The 22,776-nt window shown below is 47.9% G+C and overlaps 1 protein-coding gene across 3 annotated transcripts in view; it reads right to left on the bottom strand.

Annotated features, from left to right (window-relative positions):
• Nucleotides 1–22,776, bottom strand: part of Rbp6 (RNA-binding protein 6) — a 1,084,430-nt gene that overhangs the window by 679,548 nt on the left and 382,106 nt on the right. For all 3 annotated transcript variants that reach the window (XM_075684111.1, XM_075684110.1, XM_075684112.1), the window contains exon 5: nucleotides 8,572–8,613. In XM_075684111.1, coding sequence (XP_075540226.1) covers nucleotides 8,572–8,613 — 42 coding nt within the window. The remainder of the gene's footprint in view (nucleotides 1–8,571; nucleotides 8,614–22,776) is intronic.

Consider the following 22,776-nt stretch of genomic DNA (forward strand, 5'->3'; position numbering starts at 1 on the left):
TAGATCGGCAACCGCATTGCCAGAACTTGTGCTGAATAGCTAAAAGAAAAAAAATCTTAGCATTTCCATTAAGCAGACAAGGCTTCACTACCGTGGGGCCTTATTTAAGTAATTTCAACGAGTTGTGAACTGAATAAATAAAAACTTCATTAGTGAATTCTTTTTCCTGCATACATGAACATTGCGAAATGCCATTCAAGTAATGTCCGCTTCTTGCGGTATATGCACGCCATTACCGCAATATGTGCAAAGCAAGACAGCTGATTACGCAGTAATGCCGCTACGCCTCTATAGCGAACGCCTCGACAGCGAAATCAACTGTATACCGAAGGATTGATTGGCTCCCGGCAGGATTTCCATCTTTTACGTGTACTGTGAAAGCTTCTACAGCGAAGACCGGTGCGGCGAACTTGGCTGCTGTCAGGATTGGGGCTCAATCCCATCGCTCGTGATCCGTTGTCAAGATTGGAGTCCGGCATGAATTCGAAGGTAGCTGGCCCATGCCATCGTCCAACTTATCCACGCTGAGGACGTTGATGAAGGGAAGGACTGCTTCTCGTCGAGAACGAGGAATATGGGTTTATTTACAGTATTTATATCAGTCTAACATGATTGTTTGAAAAAGTACATCAGTCTAACATGACTGCTTAAGAAAAGTCTTTCAGTCCAACATGACTGCTTAAGAGAAGTGTGTCGAGCATCCGCACAACAGCAGTTTTTAAACACTCGGTCCTCCCGCGATACAAGGTGACGCGAACTTTCGTTTAGTCATCGCAAACTAGCCGCCTCTCCGCAGGACGGTTTACACACACACATGCACACACACACTTGTTCACGGTCCGAAACCGACACCACACGAATTTTGTAGAACTCAGAGCCGTTCCGGGTATCGCGTTCTCTTGCGGCTTGGTCGGTGCGTGGGAAGGAGCCTCCGTCGGCGTTCCCGCGGCAGCTCCCCCGCCCGTAGGAGATCAGGTCCGCGTTGTCTTGTTGAGCACAAAGCCTGCTTCGTCGAACTCCTTCAGCCACAACGCATCCTAGCTGAAGCGACGGAGAGTGGAGGATGCGCGTATTGATACCGACACAAAGTCGACTTAGCCACGCCGTGGCTAGAGGTTGGCGGCGGCATTCCAAGATGAGGTTGCCACCGTTAGCGTAACTGGCTGGCAAACTTGCACTGCAGCTGGCCGTTCTTAACAGCGCCTCCATGGCCCGGAAAATCTCGATTGTCTAGCGCTGACAACCGCTGCGGAGGAAGAGAACGGCTGGTGGCCAGGGGGTGATGCCTTGGCTCGCAGCGACCACTTGTGTAATGTCACCCCCCCCCCCGAAACATCCAACAAGGACAGGCGACTGCAAAATGAACCCCACAACACGGCTCTGCGCCGAGATGACGTACATTGGCTCTCACTTTAGACCCGCTAGGCTTCAAAAAAAAAGAAAACATAGGTGCAGAAACAAAAAAAAATGATGCATTTCGCTATGCCAATTTCTGAAGCAATTTCGTGCTGACAAATTCAGTAATCATCAAGGGAATCCTGCTAAATGAGAGGGGATCTTCTTGGCTTAACAAAATTAACACTAGTAACCCTAAAATTTACGCGGGACCCTCAAACGCAGAATACAAATTAGTCTGCTCAAAAAATCCGCATTGCTATGCAACTTTCCCTTTTTATATCTAACGGAGAAGTTGTACTCTTGGAGAGTGAGGCTGCATCGGAGCAAGCGGCCATTTTTATGTGACATTTGATTGAGCCACGTCAGAGGACAGTGGTCGGTCTCGAAGATTAACTTCGCTCCGTACAAGTAACGCGACAACTTCTGGGCGGCCCAAACTAAACAAGCGCGTTCCTTCTCTGAAGTGCTGTAGGCTTCCCCTCTTACATTTAGTTTACGGCTGGCATAGAGGATAGGATGCTCTTTGTTATCGTTGCCGACCTGACTAAGTACCACGCCCATACCTCTGTCGCTTGCGTCGCATTGAACTACGAATTCCTTTGTGTAGTCTGGCGCGCGAAGCACAGGACGAGAAACCAATAGCGTTTTCAAACTTCAGAAAGCGTTATCTTTGTCCTTATCACAGTGTACGTTACTCGGTGCTCCCTTTCGGAGGGCGTCCGTTAATGGACTTGCCATTTGCGAGTAATTCGGAATGTACCGTTGATAGTACCCCACAAGTCCTAAAAATGAACGAAGGTGTGTTTTCGTGCGCGGCTGAGAAAATTGTGCAATCGTAGCTATTTTCAGCTCAGCCGGCCGTCTCATGCCCTGGCCGACAACATGGCCCAGATAAGTAACCTGCGAACAACCAAACCTACACTTTTCCGCTTTCATCGTTAAGCCGGCTTCCCTCAACCGTGAGAACACCTGTTTGAGGTGCGATACGTGTTGTTCCCAGCAGTCCGAAAAAATTGCTACATCATCAAGATAGGGCAAGGCGAACTCCTGCAAGTCTTTTAGGACAATATCCATGAACTTAGTGAAGCTAAACGGCGCGTTCTTCAGCCCGAAGCTGAGTGCGAGAGGGCGAAAAGTGCCTACAGGTGAGATGAATGCGGCATAGCGGCTGGCGCTTTCTGAAAGGGGAACTTGCCAGTACCCCCGAACGAGATCTATAGTTGAAATGTATTTAGCAGCGCTAACTCTTTCAATTCGTTCCTCAATGTTGGGTATCGGGTACAGCTGATCCCTAGTGATGGCATTTAACTTCCTGTAGTCAACGCACGCAGCAGGGTACTTGTTAGGGGTTTCTACCAGTATTAGCGGTGACGCGTAGTCACTCTCAGCGGGCTCAATAACTCCCAGCTCTAGCATGCGCTGTATGTCTACCTCCATAATCTCTCTCTGTCCTGGAGACACCCTGTAAGGTTTTGATCTTAATGGTTCGCTTGATGTCAGCTCTATTTCATGCGTTATTAGTTCGTTCTACCTGGCCGATCGCTGAACCTGTCAATATATTCCCCTAACACCTCTTTTAGCTCATCTAGCTGCTCGGGTCTTAGAGCGTGCGAGCTTACCGAGTGCTCTACTACTTCTTCTAGGCTAATTTCAGAGTTGGAGGTCGCCCTATACTCCTTAAACTTGGTACTAGTGCCATCCTGCTCTTTGATGATATAGTTAACGACTCCGCTCCGCTCTACATAGGGCTTCATCAAATTGCAGTGATGTATCCTCACCTCTTTCCTCCGACCGGGCATTTTCAGAGCATAGTTAGTATCTGTAAGTTTGTGCAACATTTTAACGGGCCTGTCCCAGTGAACTTCAAGCTTGTTCTTTCTTGAAGGTTTGAGGATCATTACCTGGTCACCGACATTAAACGTGCGAAGCCTCGCATTCTTGTCGTAATAGAATTTGGCGTTCTTTTGAGCTACTCCCATGTTCTTTCCGACTAGTTCTTGGGTTGCGCTTAGCCGTTCCAACAAATTTAGCACATATTCAACCACTGTTGGACTCTCCCCTCTTTCCTCCCACATCTCTCTTAACATTCTCAGTGGAGAACGGAGTGCCCTCCCATACACTAGTTCTGCTGGCGAGAACCCTGTCGCTTCATGTGGAACCGTTCGCAAAGCAAACAAAGTTGCCGGCAGACAGTTCTCCCAGTCCTCCTTGTGCTCGTAACAGAGCGCACGCAAAACTTGCTTAAGCACTGAATGCCACCTCTCTACACTGTTTGACGGAGGGTGATAGGCGGAACTGTGTATTAACTTTACCCCGCACTTTTGCAAGAATGTGGAAGTCAGTGCGCTCGTGAATACTGACCCTTGATCCGCCTGAATTTCCGCTGGAAACCCAACTCGTGCAAACAATGTCAAAAGCGCGTCTACTACTTCGGTCGAGCTGAACTCTTTCAGAGGGATTGCTTCTGGAAACTTTGTAGCCGGACACAGCATGGTAAACAAGTACCTGTAGCCCGATTTTGTTTTTGGAAGGGGCCCTACCGTGTCTATTACAAGTCGTCTGAAAGGCTCTGTTAATAAGGGCACTACCTTCAGTGGAGCTTTCCATGTCTCTCCTGGTTTACCAGAACGCTGGCAGGCGTCGCATGATCTTACAAAGTTTTCTACGTCTTTGAAACAGCCAGGCCAGTAGTATTCCATAGGCAACCTTTCCTTTGATTTGTTTATGCCTGGGTGGCCGGACCACCCATTTGCATGACAGAGACTCAAAAGGCCCTCCCTATACATAGTAGGTACGACTAACTGATCTAAAATCCTACCCTTTCGATCTCTGTATGCCGATACAACAATCCTCCTCTCTGATATATCGTCACGTTGCGCCTAGCAATGCCTTCTTTGGCTGTGTGATGTAATTTAGCTAAGCTCTCTTCATTCTTTTGCTCGGCTGCCAATGACTCTCTATCCATACGTAAGAGCTGATCAAAGTTCTTTGAGGCCGGTGATAATAACGACCCTGTCTCACTTGTGAGTGCGTCAGCTTGCTCTTCCTGCAGGCTTGAACTTTGACACTTTAGTGCTACGCTCTCATTGAACTGTTCAGCTGGCAGGCTTTCCTCAACTGTTTTTTCATCACTCGAGCCTAGCTCGGATTCGGTTATTGCAGTTATCTCCTTTGCTACTTCCGCTGGAGCAGCATGTGCATTTTCGGCCGAAAGCGACGCGATTTTACGAGCTTGGCCTCGCGTGAATGCCTGTACTACGCCCTCTCCCAGTTTAAGCCCTTTTTCACGCAGTAACTGATTTGAACGATTCGAAAAGATGTAAGGGTACTGCAGTGACAAAAATTTGGAAACTGCAGCCTCAGTCTCTAGCTCCCCGAATGGTCCACTGATTTTGACTTTGGCCATGGGCAGACACACGCTGTGTTCTTCTACAACCAGTTTGATGCATGCTACTTCTCCGGTGAAGTCACCTACCGTCACGTAAGACGGATGGACAATGTCCATCGTGGCGGCGCTGTCTCTTAGCACTCGGCATGGTTTGCCATTAACTTGCAGGTCGTGAAGATATGGACTTAACAGTTCCATATTCTCGTCTTTTTCCTCTACGTAGGAGAAAACTACGCTAGGCTTCCCGCAGTTTACAGCTATATGTCCCAGTTTGTGGCATTTGTAACAGCGAATTGGTCTAAAAGATTCGAATTTTCTTTTGTGTTCTTTTTGTGTGGTTTCTCCGTTAAGTTTCTCCTCGCTCTTTTCTGCGGGTTTTACCTCCATGTCTACAGGCTCCGATTGTCTATTCTGCGAACCCCTTTTGAACGGAAAGGGTTCCCGCGGTCCATTTCGACCATCCCAGTTTCCGTCCTCGACGTTCAACTTTCTACGCGTCGCGTACTCTTCGGCTAATTCAGCCGCCCTTTCCACAGGGTTTACATTCCCTCTGTCTTGCAGCCACAGTTTCACAGCTTGGGGGATGGTTTTGTAAAACTACTCTAGACACATGCATTCCATGATCATGTCTCTGCTGTCGTACGCTTCCGCGCTTTTCAGGCATTCGACTAGGTTGGCCTTTAACCTATATGCAAACTCCGGATATAACTCGCTATCTTTCTTGCTTGTGCTCCTTAACCTTTGCCGAAAAGCTTCGGCTGAAAGGCGGTATTTCTTCAGGAGACTAGCCTTAACTTTTGCATAACTATATGCATCCTGTGCACTCAGTCTGGCGATTACTTCCGCTGCCTCACACGGCAACATAGACAGCAACCGCTGTGGCCATGTACTCGGGCCGAAGTTCATCTTCTCGCAAGTCCTTTCAAAATTGCTTAGGAACAAGCCTATGTCGGTCCCGACCTCAAATGGCTTTAATAGCCTGTCCATGCGGTACGATTCTGCCTCACTTGATCGTCCCAGAGCGCCTTCACTTCCTTGAGACAACTCCAAACGTTTGCTTTCAAGTTCAAGTTGCATTTTTCTTAACTCGCGATCTTTATTGCATTCCTCTCTCTCTCTTCTTTCTCTGTCCATTTTTTCTCTTTCTCTTTCCCGTTTCTCTCTCTTTTTTAGAAGTTCCAATCCCATTTCGATTCCTTCCTCACTGGCCTGATCAGAAATTAGCTCCAATAACGCCGATTTTAGCATTTCCTTGCGTACATCTAGGCCCAGTTCCTCACCAACAATCAACAACTCGTCTCTCAGCAGTGTCCTTAACTCCATGATTGCTGCTTTACTGCCTTGATCCCGCTCTCTAAATCTAGCTAGGAAAACATAACCTAGCTAACACTCAACAACCTAGCTTCCCTACTATTCTAAACAGAACAACCACAAAATGAAGCCTAGAGAGTCAAAGCAAGAACCAAGCACTCGCCGCAGTCACAGCACCACGTCGCAAAGTCCATCTCACCGCTGTCAGCCAGTTGTCAGGATTGGAGGCTCAATCCCATCGCTCGTGATCCGTTGTCAAGATTGGAGTCCGGCATGAATTCGAAGGTAGCTGGCCCATGCCGTCGTCCAACTTATCCACGCTGAGGACTTTGATGAAGGGAAGGACTGCTTCTCATCGAGAACGAGGAATGTGGGTTTATTTACAGTATTTATATCAGTCTAACATGATTGTTTAAAAAAGTACATCAGTCTAACAAGACTGCTTAAGAAAAGTCTCTCAGTCCAACATGACTGCATAAGAGAAGTGTGTCGAGCATCCGCACAACATCAGTTTTTAAACACTCGGTCCTCCCACGATACAAGGTGACGCGAACTTTCGTTTAGTCAACGCAAACTAGCCGCCTCTCTGCAGGACGGTTTCCACACACACATGCACACACACACGTGTTCACGGTCTGAAACCGACAAAACACGAATTCCGTAGAACTCGGAGCTGTTCCGGGTAGCGCGTTCTCTTGCGTCTTGGTCGGTGCGTGGGAAGAAGCCTCCGTCGGCGTTCCCGAGGCAGCTCCCCCGCCCGTAGGAGATCAGGTCCGCGTTGTCTTGTTGCGCACAAAGCCTGCGTCGTCGAACTCCTTCAGTCACAACGCATCCTAGTTGAAGCGACGGAGAGTGGAGGATGCGCGTATTGATACCGACACAAAGTCGACTTAGCCACGCCGTGGCTAGAGTTTGGCGGCGGCATTCCAAGATGAGGCTGCCACCGCTGGCGTAACTTGCTGGCAAACTTGCACTGCAGCTGGCCGTTCTTAACACTGCACAACGAGGGAATGTTAGCGTTCCCGACGCTCCATCTTTTGCTGCAAAACACGTGCGATGTGTGCCAAAGGCAACGCTAGCGACAGGTGCGTGCGTGTCAAAGGTGCTCCACCGATTCAGGAATCACTGAACTCGTGCGCTTCTTGTTGTAACGGCTGCTGACCTATACGCAGCAGCTCATTACGACGTGATCACGTAATGATAACTGACTATGGACAACGTCTCCGAAGTCATTTGGGGCAGAATAGACGCGAATGTCACGAAGGCAGCAGTTGCGAACATCCTGCACGCGAATCAAAAGTTTTTGAGGGGAGACCACAGCGGCATATGTGGCGCATTCGCCTTGCGCACCTCCTGCGCGCCGCAACGCTGTAAATCCTCCTAGGCTGCCATCGCACGTTCTGTCAGGCAAAGCGCGCAAGCTGCAATATGCGACTTATTTCTCAAAGTCTCCGTTTAATATATATTAACCAAAGGTTTTTGTTCCTTAAACGTGCTTAGCCTGCTCTAGTGTGAGCGGCACCGTCCCCGACGTGTATGACAAAGTGACCTGTTTATAACGAAGCAGCACCTCGTTATAAAGGCCTTTGACTGTACGCCTTTGTACTGTGCATGCACAGTGTAACAACCGAACAATAAAGAGGTTACAGCATCATACGATAACCTTACAATTTCTTTAGTTGTTGTTATTCCTCCTCCAGCTGCTTACTTTTTCCTTATGCCGACAATATTCGCCTTGTGTGTGTGCGTAAGAGCACGGACATGTAACATGAGGGCACGGGATAATGTCTTATCATCATCATCAGCCTGGTTACGCCCACTGCAGGGCAAAGGCCTCTCCCATGTTTCTCCAACAACCCCGGTCATGCCAACAACCCCGGTCATAATAAGAAACCACAAACCACCGGTCGACGCAATTAGACAGCTTAGCAGCCAACCCGGACATGTCCACGCACCATACAGATCGACGAGTCCAACGCGTAGTTTTTACGCTGTAGTTTTACGCTGATGCGCCCTCGCCAGTGACCACCGCAGCGCAGGCACACGGGCGAAATGCAAAACGTGCCGGTGCGCCACTCCGTAGAGCTCGTCCGGCCTAACCGAGACTTGAGGCGATTATTGACGCTGCCGCATGCGGACCGGTGCTCCCTTTCCCGCTGCGTCTCGTTTCTCCTACCTTGCGAGCGTTAATAAATGCGTGTTTTCTTAACGTCGAGAATGCATACCAGCGGCATGCCGGCCGCGTTGGTTAGGGCTCGCTAGGCACGCGGGAAAGCCTGTTCAGGTAATTTTCAATCAATCTATTTTCCTGACACTGCGTTCGTTGCACATGGCGAGTCGTGCCCCTGCATATGTTCCCCGGAAGCAAGCTGTGTGCGACACAGGGGCGGCAAGTGCGAGCGTGCCCTCTCTCTGAGGGATATCCTCAAAAAAAGAAATAATAGCGCGCAAAGAAACAGATAAGGATTGCTGACCTTTGGGTGTGCTCTCTTCGGGAAGGCAATCTTTGGATCAATCTGGAAAAGCAGAGAGAAAACACGTGGTGAGTCATGTTCTCAATACAAACAAAAAAGAAAGAAACGTGGTAGTGACATTTCTTGCGCGATAGTTGGAATAATTTCGTACGTAAGGCGACGGCTCATACCTGCCATACCACGTGAGGCGACATGTTTTCAAGTACAGCCCCTCTTCCCCGGCCAATTAAACCAACATTTATTCCCCACTGCAGGGCAAACTCCATAAGGAGGGACGGATCTCGGTTTTTCACTCGGAAGCTTTTCGTAAAACTTTCCTCACTGAGTGAACGTCTATAGCTGGAATCCTCTTTTTCTCTACCCCCCTCTCTCTTTGTCCTCTCTATATATTTTATTTATACCACTCCAATGCAGGGTAGCAAACTGGAAACTGTCTTCTGGTTATCTCCCTGCTTTCTCACTTATCTTTCTCCAGACTGGAGAATTGATAAGCCTTCTTAAAACTTAGATATCGCGCTACAATAGTCGTACGCGGAAGCACAGTAGGGAAACTATTTACAAGGTGTATCTACAAGGGGTAGCAAGCAATGGCCAACATGGAAGCCAGCCAACATCAAGCAGAGCGCGCCGTCGTCCTCAGGTCAGCCAGAGACCGCTTACGGGTACGTCCCACTAAATCCAAAGGTCGACATAATCTTCTGCGAGTAGCACGTAGCAATATGTTCACCAATCGTTGACGCGCTTGTGGTCACATACTTCGATTTACCGCCACCGTGCTCAAAATGAAAAGTTTGCCGGTGCATTTCTGGCTGTGCCTACGATCGGTGACTGTGTGGTCGTGTGTTGGCCCCGCGGCATTGACCCGGGGTTCAAGTGCGCAGCCCCTTTGTTAGCCGGCGTGGTGGTCAGGCAGCGGCTGTCGATGAAAAAGCTCCTAGACATAACGCGAGAACATGTAGTCAATACAGGCCTCCCACACCAACCGTTAAAGAAAGCAAGCATAAACGTGTAAAGGTGAGCCAACTGAGAGAGGTGCGGACTCTCCAGTCAATCACCTGTGGGCCATTGTCTTTTCCTACCCGTCTGCGGGGCGACTAGGAGGCGAGCGAGCTGGGCGGTGGCCTTACGTAATGCCAACGGGTCCAACTCTGCTGCACGCTCGCCTCTCAGGCGGGTTCACGGTGAGTCGTCGGCACGTTTCTCCCTCTTTCCATGATCGTGCGCAGTGAGCTGACGTAGCCGAAGATGTGGTCACACGTCTCTTAGCATCCGGTTGGAGGAAGGTAACATGACCGGGAAGACGAAAGGGATATAAGATGACACAGTCACTTTGTTGAACGAACGGCAACTTGAGTTTAAACCGAACCAATCATCGTAATTCATACATGATTACATTCCGCCTAGTTTTACATTGACACGCCCTTGTTATCTTCTTCGTTATCTGTTTCCCAGCGTGAAACTCACCGCAGCGTAATCGTTAACGTCCACCAACCGCGGCCCTTTCCCTGCTTTACTTAAGGTCATTCGTATGTTATTGCAAATACAAACGTTGCGTTTTAAAGCGTCCTCTATGCCGGGCCAAGGCCTACGTTCTTTACTCCAACATGGTGCGTGATAAGCGGAACGTTTCAATTTTCAAGGGGGGAGGGAAGGAACCAGCTTTCCTAACCCTATATATATAGATAGATCATAAGAAGCCTATATATATATATATATATATATATATATATATATATATATATATATATATATATATATATATATATATATATATATATATATATATCTTGCACTTGAAGAACCTTCGTCTGACCTCGAAGAATTCTTCACTGAAGTGACGGCCTTATAAGACAATTTAGAAGACCTCATAGTAGGAGACAGTTCAATTTCACAGTTTGAGTGTTCTCCCACCACCAATAATCTGGCGTCTCTCGGTGGTGTAATCTTGTAATTGTCGTATACTTCACTATCACTAATACTGCTTCGAGTTTCCGGCGAAACTGCAGCCTCGCTCTGTCTTTTTTTCTTATTCTGTGAGTCCTACTATAAGCGCTGCTGCGCGTAACTGCTGCTGATACTGATTTTGAGTGAATCCGGCTTGGCCTCATTTCGGTTACTGAGTGGATACTGAGGTTAATGAGTGGATACAGGGGTTCTCAACTGTCGTGCACCAAGACTTAAACTGAAAGCAGTTGCGTTGCTCGAATAAAACCTACCGCATGTTGTTTCCAGTACAGTGGAGTAGCCGCCATTAATTAGTTCGTTCCTGAAATTTAATTCGACAATGGCGGTTGATTATCTAATTCGAGAAGTACAGTCCTAATTATCAAAGTGTCTATGAGGCATTTGTAGGCACCCCAGGCACCCTTGAATGACATCTAACTGCTGTGTTTTCAGCGACGTACTAAGTGACTGCAATTTTTTGCGACTGGCAAACAAACCTCATTAAATATGAATAATACCACTTGGCTACATTCCCACCCGCATCATAAAGCAGCGCCCTCAAATAAGCTTATTGAAAACAACCGCACTGCTTGTCGCAAACCCGAAGAGGCAGCGCATCACGTTATAATTACGGTACAGAAAGAGCACCAACAGCAGGTTTCGTGGCTTTACAGCTATTCCTTCCTCTCTACGTTACACTTATTATCCATATCTTAAGGCTGACTGATCGCATTGATAACAAGAGCCCCTCGATAACGCGGTCGAAGCGCCGCTGTGAGCACGCACAAAACGCGAAAAGCAATATAATACGCATAGCATGTTTGAAAATCCTGGCTTTGCTCGCACCGAATCGACAGAGTGTGCGCGCAGCTATATTTTGCGCCAGAAATTTGCTTCGGACCAAAGCGAAATTAAAGTGACGGTTTTATTTTTCAGGAAAGTGTATACGTGCTGCTAAAAAGGGTCATGGGAACAAATAAAAGCGAAATAAAGACACTGGGAAGTGACCCACGTGTAGAGAAAAGGCAAAACCGCCGCGTTCAAGAAAGTAAATATAGCACTTCTAATTCAGCCGAATTGGCAATCGGCACGCCTGCACAAAAAACAAACTAAAGAACTACATCCGATTTCAGTGTGCCCTTATTATCTACGAATTCGTAAGCGCCGTTGAACACCAGCTGCTGCCTAGAGGACATGTTAGAATAGGTGTCTCCTTCTACAGCTACGCAGTACTGAGTTCGCTTTATCACATCACCTCACACTTCAGTGGCATTCTTGATGACCGACGCCAGAATTCGACGGCAGACATCCGTTATGACTGTTATGGCCTTGACGTAATCTGACGTCCGCCTCGATCACGTAAGCACGATCTTTCACATAAACTCAAAGAAAGAAATCGAGTGGAGAGAGGTCAGGTGGCCTGGCCGGCCAATTTCGCATGAAAAGTCGCATCCAGCCAGTTTCGTGCTCGGCTGCTGCTGTGTCCTGGTGCCCCACCTTGGTGATACCACGGAAGTGGAAGACGTGACAGTGGGACTTCACTGAGAAGCTCATCCACCACTCCTTACAGTATTTCGTCTATCCAATGCTGTCCGGTTCAGTGCGGGATGGAAGAAGATGGGTCCGATCATAGCACCGGCGTAAATTTAGATTACAACGAAGGCCCCAAATAAAACAACGAACGAAGGAAGGAGACATGGGACAACAACGTAGGCGCTGGTCTCCTTCCTTCGTCCGTTGTTTTATTTGGCGCCTTCGTTGTAGTCATCATCATCATCAGCCTGGTTACGCCCACTGCAGGGCAAAGGCCTCTCCCATACTTCTCCAACAACCCCGGTCATGTACTAATTGTGGCCATGTCGTCCCCGCAAACTTCTTAATCCCATCCGCCCACCTAACTTTCTGCCGCCCCCTGCTACGCTTCCCTTCCCTTGGAAACCAGTCCGTAACCCTTAATGACCATCGGTTATCTTCCCTCCTCATTACATGTCCTGCCCATGTCCATTTCTTTTTCTTTTTCATGATTTCAACTAAGATGTCACTAACTCGCGTTTGTTCCCTTACCCAATCTTCTCTTTTCTTATCCCTTAACGTTACACCCATCATTCTTCTTTCCATAGCTCATTGCGTCGCCCTCAATTTCAGCAGAACCCTTTTCGTAAGCCTCCAGGTTTCTGCCCCATACGTGAGTACTGGTAACACACAGCTGTTATACACTTTTCTCTTGAGGGATAGTGGCAACCTGCTGTTCATGATTTGAGAATGCCTGCCAAACGCACCCCAGCCCATTCTTATTCTTCCGGTTATTTCGGTCTCATGATCCGGATCCGCAGTCACTACCTGCCCTAAGTAAATCTATTCCCTTACCACTTCCAGTGCCTCGCTACCTAACGTAAACTGCTGTTCTCTTCCGAGACTGTTAAACATTACTTTAGTTTTCTGCGGATTAATTTTTTGGCCCACTCTTCTGCTTTGCCTCTCCAGGTCAGTGAGCATGCATTGCACTTGGTCCCCTGAGTTACTAAGCAAGGCAATATCATCAGCGAATCGCAAGTTACTAAGGTATTCCCCATTAACTTTTATTCCCAATTCTTCCCAATCCAGGTCTCTAAATACCTCCTCTAAACACGCTGTGAATAGCATTGGAGAGATCGTATCTCCCTGCCTGACGCCTTTCTTTATTGGGATTTTGTTGCTTTCTTTATGGAGGACTACGGTGGCTGTGGAGCCGCTATAGATATCTTTCAGTATTTTTACATACGGCTCGTCTACACCCTGATTTCGGAATGCCTCCATGACTGCTGAGATTTCGACCGAATCAAACGCTTTCTTGTAATCAATGAAAGCTATATATAAGGGTTGGTTATATTCCGCACATTTCTCTATCACCTGATTGATAATGTGAATATGGTCTATTGTTGAGTAGCCTTTACGGAATCCTGCCTGACCCTTTGGTTGACAGAATTCTAAGGTGTTCCTGATCCTATTTGCGATTACCTTAGTAAATAGTTTGTAGGCAACGGACAGTAAGCTGATCGGTCTATAATTTTTCAAGTCTTTGGCGTCCCCTTTCTTATGGATTAGGATTATGTTAGCGTTCTTCCAAGATTCCGGTACGCTCGAGGTCATGAGGCATTGCGTATACAGGGTGGCCAGTTTCTCTAGAATATTCTGCCCACTACTCTTCAACAAATCTGCTGTTACCTGATCCTCCCCAGCTGCCTTCCGCCTTTGCATATCTCCCAAGGCTTTCTTTACTTCTTCCGGCGTTAAATGTGGGATTTCGAATTCCTCTAGACTATTCTCTCTTCCATCATCGTCGTGGGTGCCACTGGTACTTTATAATCGTGTAATCATGTATAACCAACTCGCCCACCATCACGTGATCAGTAAATTTAGAGAAACACATGGCGACTGGGACGAAACAAAACGCAACTTTATACATTTGCACAGACGTTGTCAATTCGCTTTTGTGGTGATAGGTCTTCTAGAAAAAAAAAGAAGAACCACATTCTAAGAAACGTTTACACCCTTTGAGTCGTATCTTGCCACACAACGATAAACGTCGATCATCTGTCTTGTCCGCATTTCCTTTCTGTAACGCTGCGAGCCCGCTACTTTCCAGTAGGGAACGGCGTGCGCGTTATCAGCATGACATAGCATTGCCTATAGAAAAGTAGCGGCCGCGGCGTTTTCAAGAAAGGAAACGAAAGCAAGGAAATGACGATTATTGTTGTGTGGCAGATATACACCCCAAAGGGTGTAAACTTTCTTTAGAGTGCATCTGTGCACTTTATCTACACTCTTAGGCAAAGTTACACCCTTTGGATTGCCCCTTCTGCCACACAACGATAATCGTCGTCTGCCTTGATGCGTTTCCTTTCTTGAAAACGCAGCGCCCGCTACTTTCCTGTCGGGAATGCTATCATGCTGATAACGCGCATGTCGTTCGTTACTGGAAAGTACCGGGCTCGCAGCGTTAAAGAAAGGAAACGCATCAAGGCAGGTGACGATTATCGTTGTGTGGCAGAAGGGGCACTTCAACGGGTGTAACTTTGCCTAAGAGTGTACGCTAAGACAACAAGTATCACAGCTTGTTTCGAACACCAAACGCGACGTGTTACTTCGGCTGAGGCGCGGCAGATCCGGCACTGGCTCGACCACGATGTTTTACAGCCAAGCTGTGAATTCCTAGTGGATGGGAAAGAGAAGCGAGACTGAGACACACATCAATCACGTGCATGTCACACGCCGTTGATAAAAGACTCTACCTGAGGGGTCACCAAAGCCTACAGGTTTTTTGCAGGGCCAAAAAAGCACGCAACGCATTTTGAAGTGAGGTGAACATACAGCAACATATTCATTCTCTAAGCATAAGCGATCCATACCTTTAGAAATAATTGTTAGTTCGCGACCTCCTTCCTTTTAAAAAATATAATATTCTTTTTCCTGTGTATATATTTGAATATATTGTGTATGTGCATAGTGTTTAGAGTGGAAATTTAAAACAATGCTGAAGTAAGAAAATACGGACGAAGCAGCCACCACTGGAAGTTCTAATGCGCTTGTTCTCCTATTGGCAGGATTTGCAGAAATAAAGCAATCCGTGCACGTTCGCGCCAACAAGGATGCAGTAAGCTATCAGCCACAATAAAATTTTAAGTGAAAAGGCCGTGGCAAGTCAAAGGGAACCTCAAACCATGTGGTTGACAAAACTTAGGCAAGGACACGTGAGGTCGAAGGGAGGGGGGTACGGTTCGGCATCGCCGGGGGAGGGGCTCAGCCCCCCCCCCCCCCGTAAAGTCCGGAAAGGGCTCGAGCTCCCCCCCCCCCCCCCCCCCCCCCCCCGTAGTCGACGCCGATGTGGTGCGTGAACTCCCCACATCTAGGTCGCAACATCGCTATAGGTCGATTTAAACAGTAACTTTAGGGGAGCCCCACCGCTGGACTCGTCGTCTGACCATCCGTAACTGGCTACTAGAGCTTGTCGCGTGGGCACGGTGGTGTAGACGTCCGCACGCCAAGTTTCATCCTAGACGCGCTCGTTTCTCCCCGGGCGGAATGATTTCACCTCCAACGGGTGTACGTTTCCGCCGCTTCCCTTCAAGGTCGCGCCCGCGTTCAGTTCGCGTTGCGCGCGAAACGTCTCTTGTTTGCGACGGCGCCTCTTCGGATGACTGTAAATTATTGTGTTGTTAACTGTCACGACAGCACTGTAATGACGAAAGAGTTGATGCTACCAGTGAAATTCTTCCGATTCACACGAAACTGGTCCGAAAAAAGCTGACGACAGACACGGATTACTGCGGTGCACCGAACGAAGTAAACAACTATCAAACGAAGCGAGCTCGTTCATTGATCACTCGTGAATGTATGACAGCATTTACATGTAATCCACATGAATTTCATGATTACTGGGCATATAATCCTTTTATTCAAATAAAAACTTTCAGTTGTTCGACCAGCGCTTGTCGTGTCCTTTTTCTCGTGTTTCGTTTGTGTGTGCGCTGCCCAAGAATGGAAACCACTTCTGTTGCATGCGCTAGCAGTGGCCGAAGTTAACGCTTGCCGAGTAATTGAATAGGTGCACGACGCATTGAACGTGACCAGAGTTCATTCCTGTGTTACCACTGCAACGGTCGATCGAGTTACTGGACGATACACGCCCGCGTCATGGTCGCGCCGGCATTGCTGAAGCAGAAATGTTTATTAATACTTGTAACTTCCGTCTCTTGAGCAGTGTTAAAAAATGGCCAAGCTATTTACATTGCTGCCTCTATTCTATATTGTAGGGGACGTACCAGTTAAAGTTGTGTGCGCATGTCGAACTTCTGCTATGCGGCGATATATTTTGTTTATTTCCGCACAGTGTCGACGGAAGTCCGTTGTCGCCATCAGAGACAACACGGATTTGAAGCAAACATTTTGTGAAAAACTGCAAAAACAGTTTTAGCTAACACGCATCGTATGTGCCGACTATTTTTCCGGCGGCACATACGATGACGTTTCCAATTACCTGCTCAGCTTGCGCGGCCAAGCAGACGCTGCGCTTTCGCCGCATTGCAGCCCCGAGAACAAAAGTCAAGCGTTCCGATCTTCCGTAAAGGCAAACGGAAGCGCGCCCTTCGAATGAAACGTCGACGCACGCACACGCGGGCGCACACCGCGCGCGGCGTGCCCAAACACGCGCAGCGCCAGAGGCAGTCAAGGAGGTGGCAACGGGAGCTGGGAGAACCCGCTAGTCGAATTTTGCCGCTGATGCGGCGCTCTGATGCCGGCGGCCGTTCTTGTCTGCAGCGCGCGTCATAGACCACTCGCGGGCGCTGCAGCGAAGCGGGCCTGCGAGCTGCTCGGCGAGGCCCCAAAAGACACGCGGGCGTCGTCGCGTGCCTCGCGAAGCGATTCGACCTTGGCCGCCGCCGCTTCCGGACTGGCGGCGTGCACCACGACGAACGGAGTGCCGGGGGCCGCTGCGCCGCCTTTGGCACAAACTTGCGCATGCAAGGAAGGCTACGTCAAACCGCGTAATTTATTTGGGCACCAGCGCGGGGCCTGCTGTTCACTCGTGATGCACGGCGCGAGGGTGACAGGTCCGACAGGAGCAGACGCACTCTGAGCGTGTACCTCATTTCAACGTTACAAATGAACGCCGATCAACACACACATCTTGGAGAAATGTCAAGTCATAAAGGCTTTCGCGCACCCGTGCCATGCGCAGTGCGACGCACGCGGCGGTCGTCTCACAACAGGCTTTGACGCGGTGGAAGTGTATACGTGCGATTGTCGCCAATTGTCGTCGACCGACTGTCGGCCATGTCCTAAATCTGGAACTTCTGACCGCTCTTTTGTTCCTCTGGGGGGAATTCTACAAAGGACAATGAAAAAAGATGCAGACCTCACACCATGGTGAATACGTTTTCTACCATTTAAACACCCTGGCGGCCCTCCACTTGACGCGTTTATTCTGTCACGACTACGAAATCCTTGGTAAATTCGCATGTGTGACAGGCACCCTGAGACTCCTGGGTCTACGCGGTCGTCCTTATTTATTTTTTTTTTTTTTACGTGAAATCGAGTCGGGTGTACACAATGCGCATGCAGCGCTAGGGCAGCCACCAGAGTGGATGTGTTCATTGGATGCATGTGTTTGTTTGCCCGAAAATTAAGGGCCGGCTCGCCTCGAGCTTTTGTAGACCTCTGCACCTTATTTCTGCATAATAAATTAAAAAAGAAGACAATTGTGGCCTAACGGTTACAGCATGGTCAACATATCCAGCATTTCTGTACACGTACCAACTAGCGCTCCAAGCGACCCCGGCACAAAACTAGCGCGTTTTCAATGGAGCGAGCGGGTTTTTCGCGAATAAGAAAAGCTGCAGGTCCATTATTGAAAAAAGCAGGTGACACACATGTTCTGCAAGACAATGCACACGAGCCAAATGCAGTGATCACGCAATGGCAGGCAAGAATTTTGTTCTCAGAGCGGTTAAAGACTCAACAATGGAAGCCTATGGAAAGGACGAAAATTTGTGCGCGATTTTCGAGACAAAAAAAAAAAACGGTAGTTGTGTTAAAACTACAGCGTCTATCATAACAGCCACTGCAGCATATGTAGGCCGGAGACTGAGCTTCCGATTGATGCCTATGTCGACTCTCTACACATAGCGTAACACTGTTCCGAAAAGCTATTTTTGAAACGCATTCGTGAAAGTTCACGTAGTATCTATAAAAACCCGAGCGTATCACTTAGATTGCGTAGAGTGCGCGCGTGAAGCGAATGCTGGCGTACATTCTCCACCACATTTAAGAATACGAGATTGCCCTGCAATGTACGAGCATTCCAATCTGACGAACAGATGCCTTGATCCCTAGATCAGATTCAGAGGAAGCACTGCCTTGTGCGCAGCCATCGTTGTGCTTTGAGCGTTATTTTCTTTTCTAGCGCAAGCTCACCTTATAACCCTTTATAGTCGTGACTTTTGGAATGGCCCTCTTCTTCCCATCGCTACAACTTGACTGTACAGACGTGCGCTGCTACATCTCCGCTGAGCGAGTACTGTGAAATGGACTAACACTGTTGTTGGCGTGTGCATTTACACATTTCCCGCAACAATTTATTTTTCATAACTTACTTTTTAATTTAGGAAGCTTTAAAAAACAGCAACCTTACATTAACAGGAGGTCTTAATAATACACAAAATTTAAATGCTTATTGCTTATTAGTGCTTATTAAATGCTTATCACCTCATGGTAAGGAATTTCAATTAAGATATTCTCATGATAATTAAAGGCCTATCCGCTTGACAAGGTTTCTTCTGAGTTCCCCCTTTGCAACCTGCTACCGACTTGAAGGTGGTTCGTATCGTGGGCCCTTGACGTATGTCCAACCGTCAAACAAAGGGTTATTCCGAATGTTTCATTTTAGGAAGGCATGTTACCCTCCTGCCTTTCACTCCCGTTCGGAAACACGCATAAGACAAAAGTGCTGCGTGAACAGCGTCGTTTGTCCAAACCCACGAGCTACCGTAACTCACCTTGCCTATATCACTGTCATTTAGGCTTAGATAAGAAATATATATTTTAAATTGACGCATCACGAATCCGAGAAGAGCTGCCCTCGACCAGCCCAGCCTGGTTTCTTTCATTTCGTACTTCGTCGTAGCGGCTAATCGTGGCTCACGGAGCATAGCGCTGACTGTGGAAGTGGCAGAGAAGGTGCTCTATACTGTCTCGTCACCCACCGAAAATTGCATGCCGCTCTACTGGCCATTCCTTAAAATTTTATATGCGACGCCCAGCCTATTGCAACACAGCAACACTGTCTTGCGATGGGAGAGTCCACGTGAGAGACGGGGTGGTTATGAAGATGAAGACACGCTATTTTCTGCAGCAATTTAGGAATGAATGAATGCCTTCATTTATTGAGGAAAAGGAGGAGAAAACATCGGTGGAAGCACGTTTCAGCACATTGGCAAAGGAGCGGAGGACAAAGAGAGGAAAAACTGGAGTCCGGGTGGCAGGCGAAGTCACAGTTTAGGGTCCGGTGAATATAAGCGTGAGTTGGTGAAACCGGTTGGATTCCAGTGTAGATGTGTGATGTGGTGACTAAATGATTGGAGTCACCGCCCAGGCATCCATTCTTTGCGGTGGTATAAGCACTCGCCGTTCTTGGTAATAAACGTTTACTAAAAACCAACCTTGGCACTTACTTATTCATCGGCCATGCCTCGCCGCGTAATTCTTAGTGGCAGGGTCTGTGGATTACAACTGCGCGGTCGCGACAAGCTACGACCATACGCTTGCGATTACGGTTGCCATACTCGTGACTCTTGCTATTGCGAGAATACTATAGACATGAGTTTACTGCACAGGTTAGAGAAGAGACAGCTTCGAAGAGCGTTTCTCGACTTGCATACATTGTACGCGTCCCTTCAATGCAGAGACGCATACACGAGGACTCGCTGGTAGACAGGGTGCCGTCTCGGGCCTCGTGCCAAACATATCCAAGCCAACAATTGAATAGCAACCATGCTGTCGTTTCTATGCAAGGACGTTATCTACTTAAACTCATCGAGTGCCAGTCCCAGCCGCCGCCTACGGCAGAGCGAAGCCGCCAGCGGCCATATTGCTAGAGGAAAAAAAAGCGCGGCTGCAGTACGTGGCCGCGGTATGCGCGAGGCGCTCCCTGCGCCTGCGGTTCTGCGATGAAAAACAAAATTGAAACCTTTAAGAAGTATATCAGCCCGCCGTTGTGCGTCGCTTTTGTCGAAAAAAAATGTGTTATGGTGGCGGGTGTCCTGTGTTCTGTGTATAATAAGTTGCGAGAACTGAAAAATAGTCGTATTTCCTGTTTTCACCCTTCAGTAACCTGCCGCGTGCATCGGCAGTGTGGTGTCGGCCGGTATTGGCAGCCACATCACCTCGAAATATAGTATCCTTATGCCATTTCTTAAAAAAATCACTATTTGTGTAAAAGAACGTTCAAGTCACTGATGATGAAGCTGTTGCTGCTTTGAAGTTAGGAATGGGTGTTTTGGGTTTAGACCTAGAAAACAAGAAAAAAAATATACTATTGTAGGTCTCATTTTTGTCTGGCGTTTCAGTTTTAACCGAAAAGAGTAACTGAAAGCAAATTTACAATAAAGCTAAGGCGATGAACTGCATGCAGCCGCAAGCCTGCATGCGCTCCAATGAGACTAGCCGGCCAAAGTTAAGGCCATGCGTCAACTGGCGCTTCAAGCAATCTTTACTCTTTTTTTCATTTCTGCGTCCGCTATGCCTGCGTCTGCGACGAAAAGGAGAAGTGTGAAGGCAGATAAACCAGAAGTGGCGGGGGGGAGGCGGTAACGCAATAATTAGTGTGCCCAGCTCCCAAATGTAAAATGCTGCGAATACATAAGCTCGAATCCCGGTGGTTTGTCTGTGAAGACAGCTTTCTGCGCTCTCTACCGGACGGGGAAGCTCAAAATGAGGCGGCAGCCTGATGACAACGGTCGCTGTCAGCGTAGCAAAATAAGCAGGCGTGCAAGGTCACGCCTAAACCGAAAGTATATTCATAGGAAATACAGCATGCTCCTGTCGACAAACAAAAGTGATTAATAACGAGCGGTGTTGTTGAGCGAGGCTGTAGATTAATATGTCACCAAACACAGGACCACGCTCCTATCCCGACGATCATCAGAAATGACAGCATCTCAACTAGCGTGCAATTGATATTTCATTAAGTTGTTACGTCCTTGTGTTGTGTCTAGTGTAAGAGATGACACTGGAGAGAAAGCGGTGAGCGAAGTCCGCGAAAAGTACTTGAGGACAGCCATACTGAACGTCGACGCCGTGTTGAAGAAAGCCGGTGACTTCAGTTGCTCAGGTCGCCAGAAAGGCTTGAGCAGTAGCATACTGTTGAGCATATTTGGTAATCACAGCGATAGACGCACACTTTGCGGGAATAAACAGAGGAGAGGGGCCTAATGGAGTTGGACGGCCTTTTCGAGCTCTGGCATAGTTTGAAAAATGAATGTGGCGAAGTATGACGCACAAATTAGTATATGCCAACCTAAATGAATCAGCGTGGCCATACTTGCGCTACACGCCATGGTGGCCTGCCACCAGGACATCATGGAGTCGCGGCGGTGACAGTTTATATTGGGTGCTTGAGAATAAAAACGAGTACATCAGGTATGTGCGGGCGAAGTTTCTACTTTAAAAGAGCACATTACCCCCCTCCCCCTCCCCCTTCCCCCCTAAAAAGAAAGCTTGCGAATAGAGACATCATAAGAGCTAGCACTACAGCGCTTGTTTATCTTGTTCGGGATGACCTCAGCGTTTCATTCAGTATTTAGTAAAGCAACGACGGGGGCTAGTTGGTGAACGTTCATGGTTATATTGCACTGAGTTTTACAAACACGATATTAAGGAAGGACCACGTCCACATCTTGTCCTTTGTTAATATCGTGTTTGTAAAACTGAGCGTAATATAACCATGAAGTTTCATTCAGTGTTTATTTCTGAGAAAATGAGTTGAAGTTAAGTTTATTTGCATCAGAACGGCGGGCGTAACCAGGCAAGAACTGAAAGCATTTCATTGGAGGGTGCCTGAGTACTCTGTGGAGATGTCGTAAGACAATGATAGCAAGAATGCAACGTTATTAGAGAATATAATTCGAAAAGAAGTTTACTTATTGCAGTCTAGAAAAAAGGAAGTAGCTCCATAGTATAGCTGTGGAGGGCGCAAATAATGAACAGGCTGAAAAAAACCGTCTCGTACGTCAGTATTAGACTGCATAGAGCATTCGCTTCTTCGCAACAGGATAAGTTTGCTCCTGAAGGCATTGAGTCTATTGGGCAACTAAGTCGGCCAGTTGGCTCTCGCCGCTTGGAAATCCCGCAAAGGACGCGTTGACGCCACGACGACACGCCACTGCACGCCAACAAATAAAGGCAGCTTTTTTAAAGCAAAGCTTTCTTTGCATCTTCCTTCGACTTTTCCACTGGTGCTGTTGCTGTCTTGCACACGGTGTCAGAGGAGGGTTCAGAACGCGCATATACATGGAAGGAGCGTGAAAAAGAGGAAAGGCGGCGCAAGAAACTAGTTTGCACCTTTTCATCGTGTCACATGTGCATAGTGCCCCGTGGAGCTCCCTGGGCGTCGTCACATTAGCCTCATGACAGCCGTAATCATCCGTGAACCCCCGCAAGAAGCGCTGCAGAAACTGCAGTGCTTACCCTTATCCTAACATGCAAGTCCTGCAGAGAGGTAGATAG

Source organism: Dermacentor variabilis, chromosome 3, assembly GCF_050947875.1.
Source record: "Dermacentor variabilis isolate Ectoservices chromosome 3, ASM5094787v1, whole genome shotgun sequence".
Taxonomy (NCBI): domain Eukaryota; kingdom Metazoa; phylum Arthropoda; class Arachnida; order Ixodida; family Ixodidae; genus Dermacentor; species Dermacentor variabilis.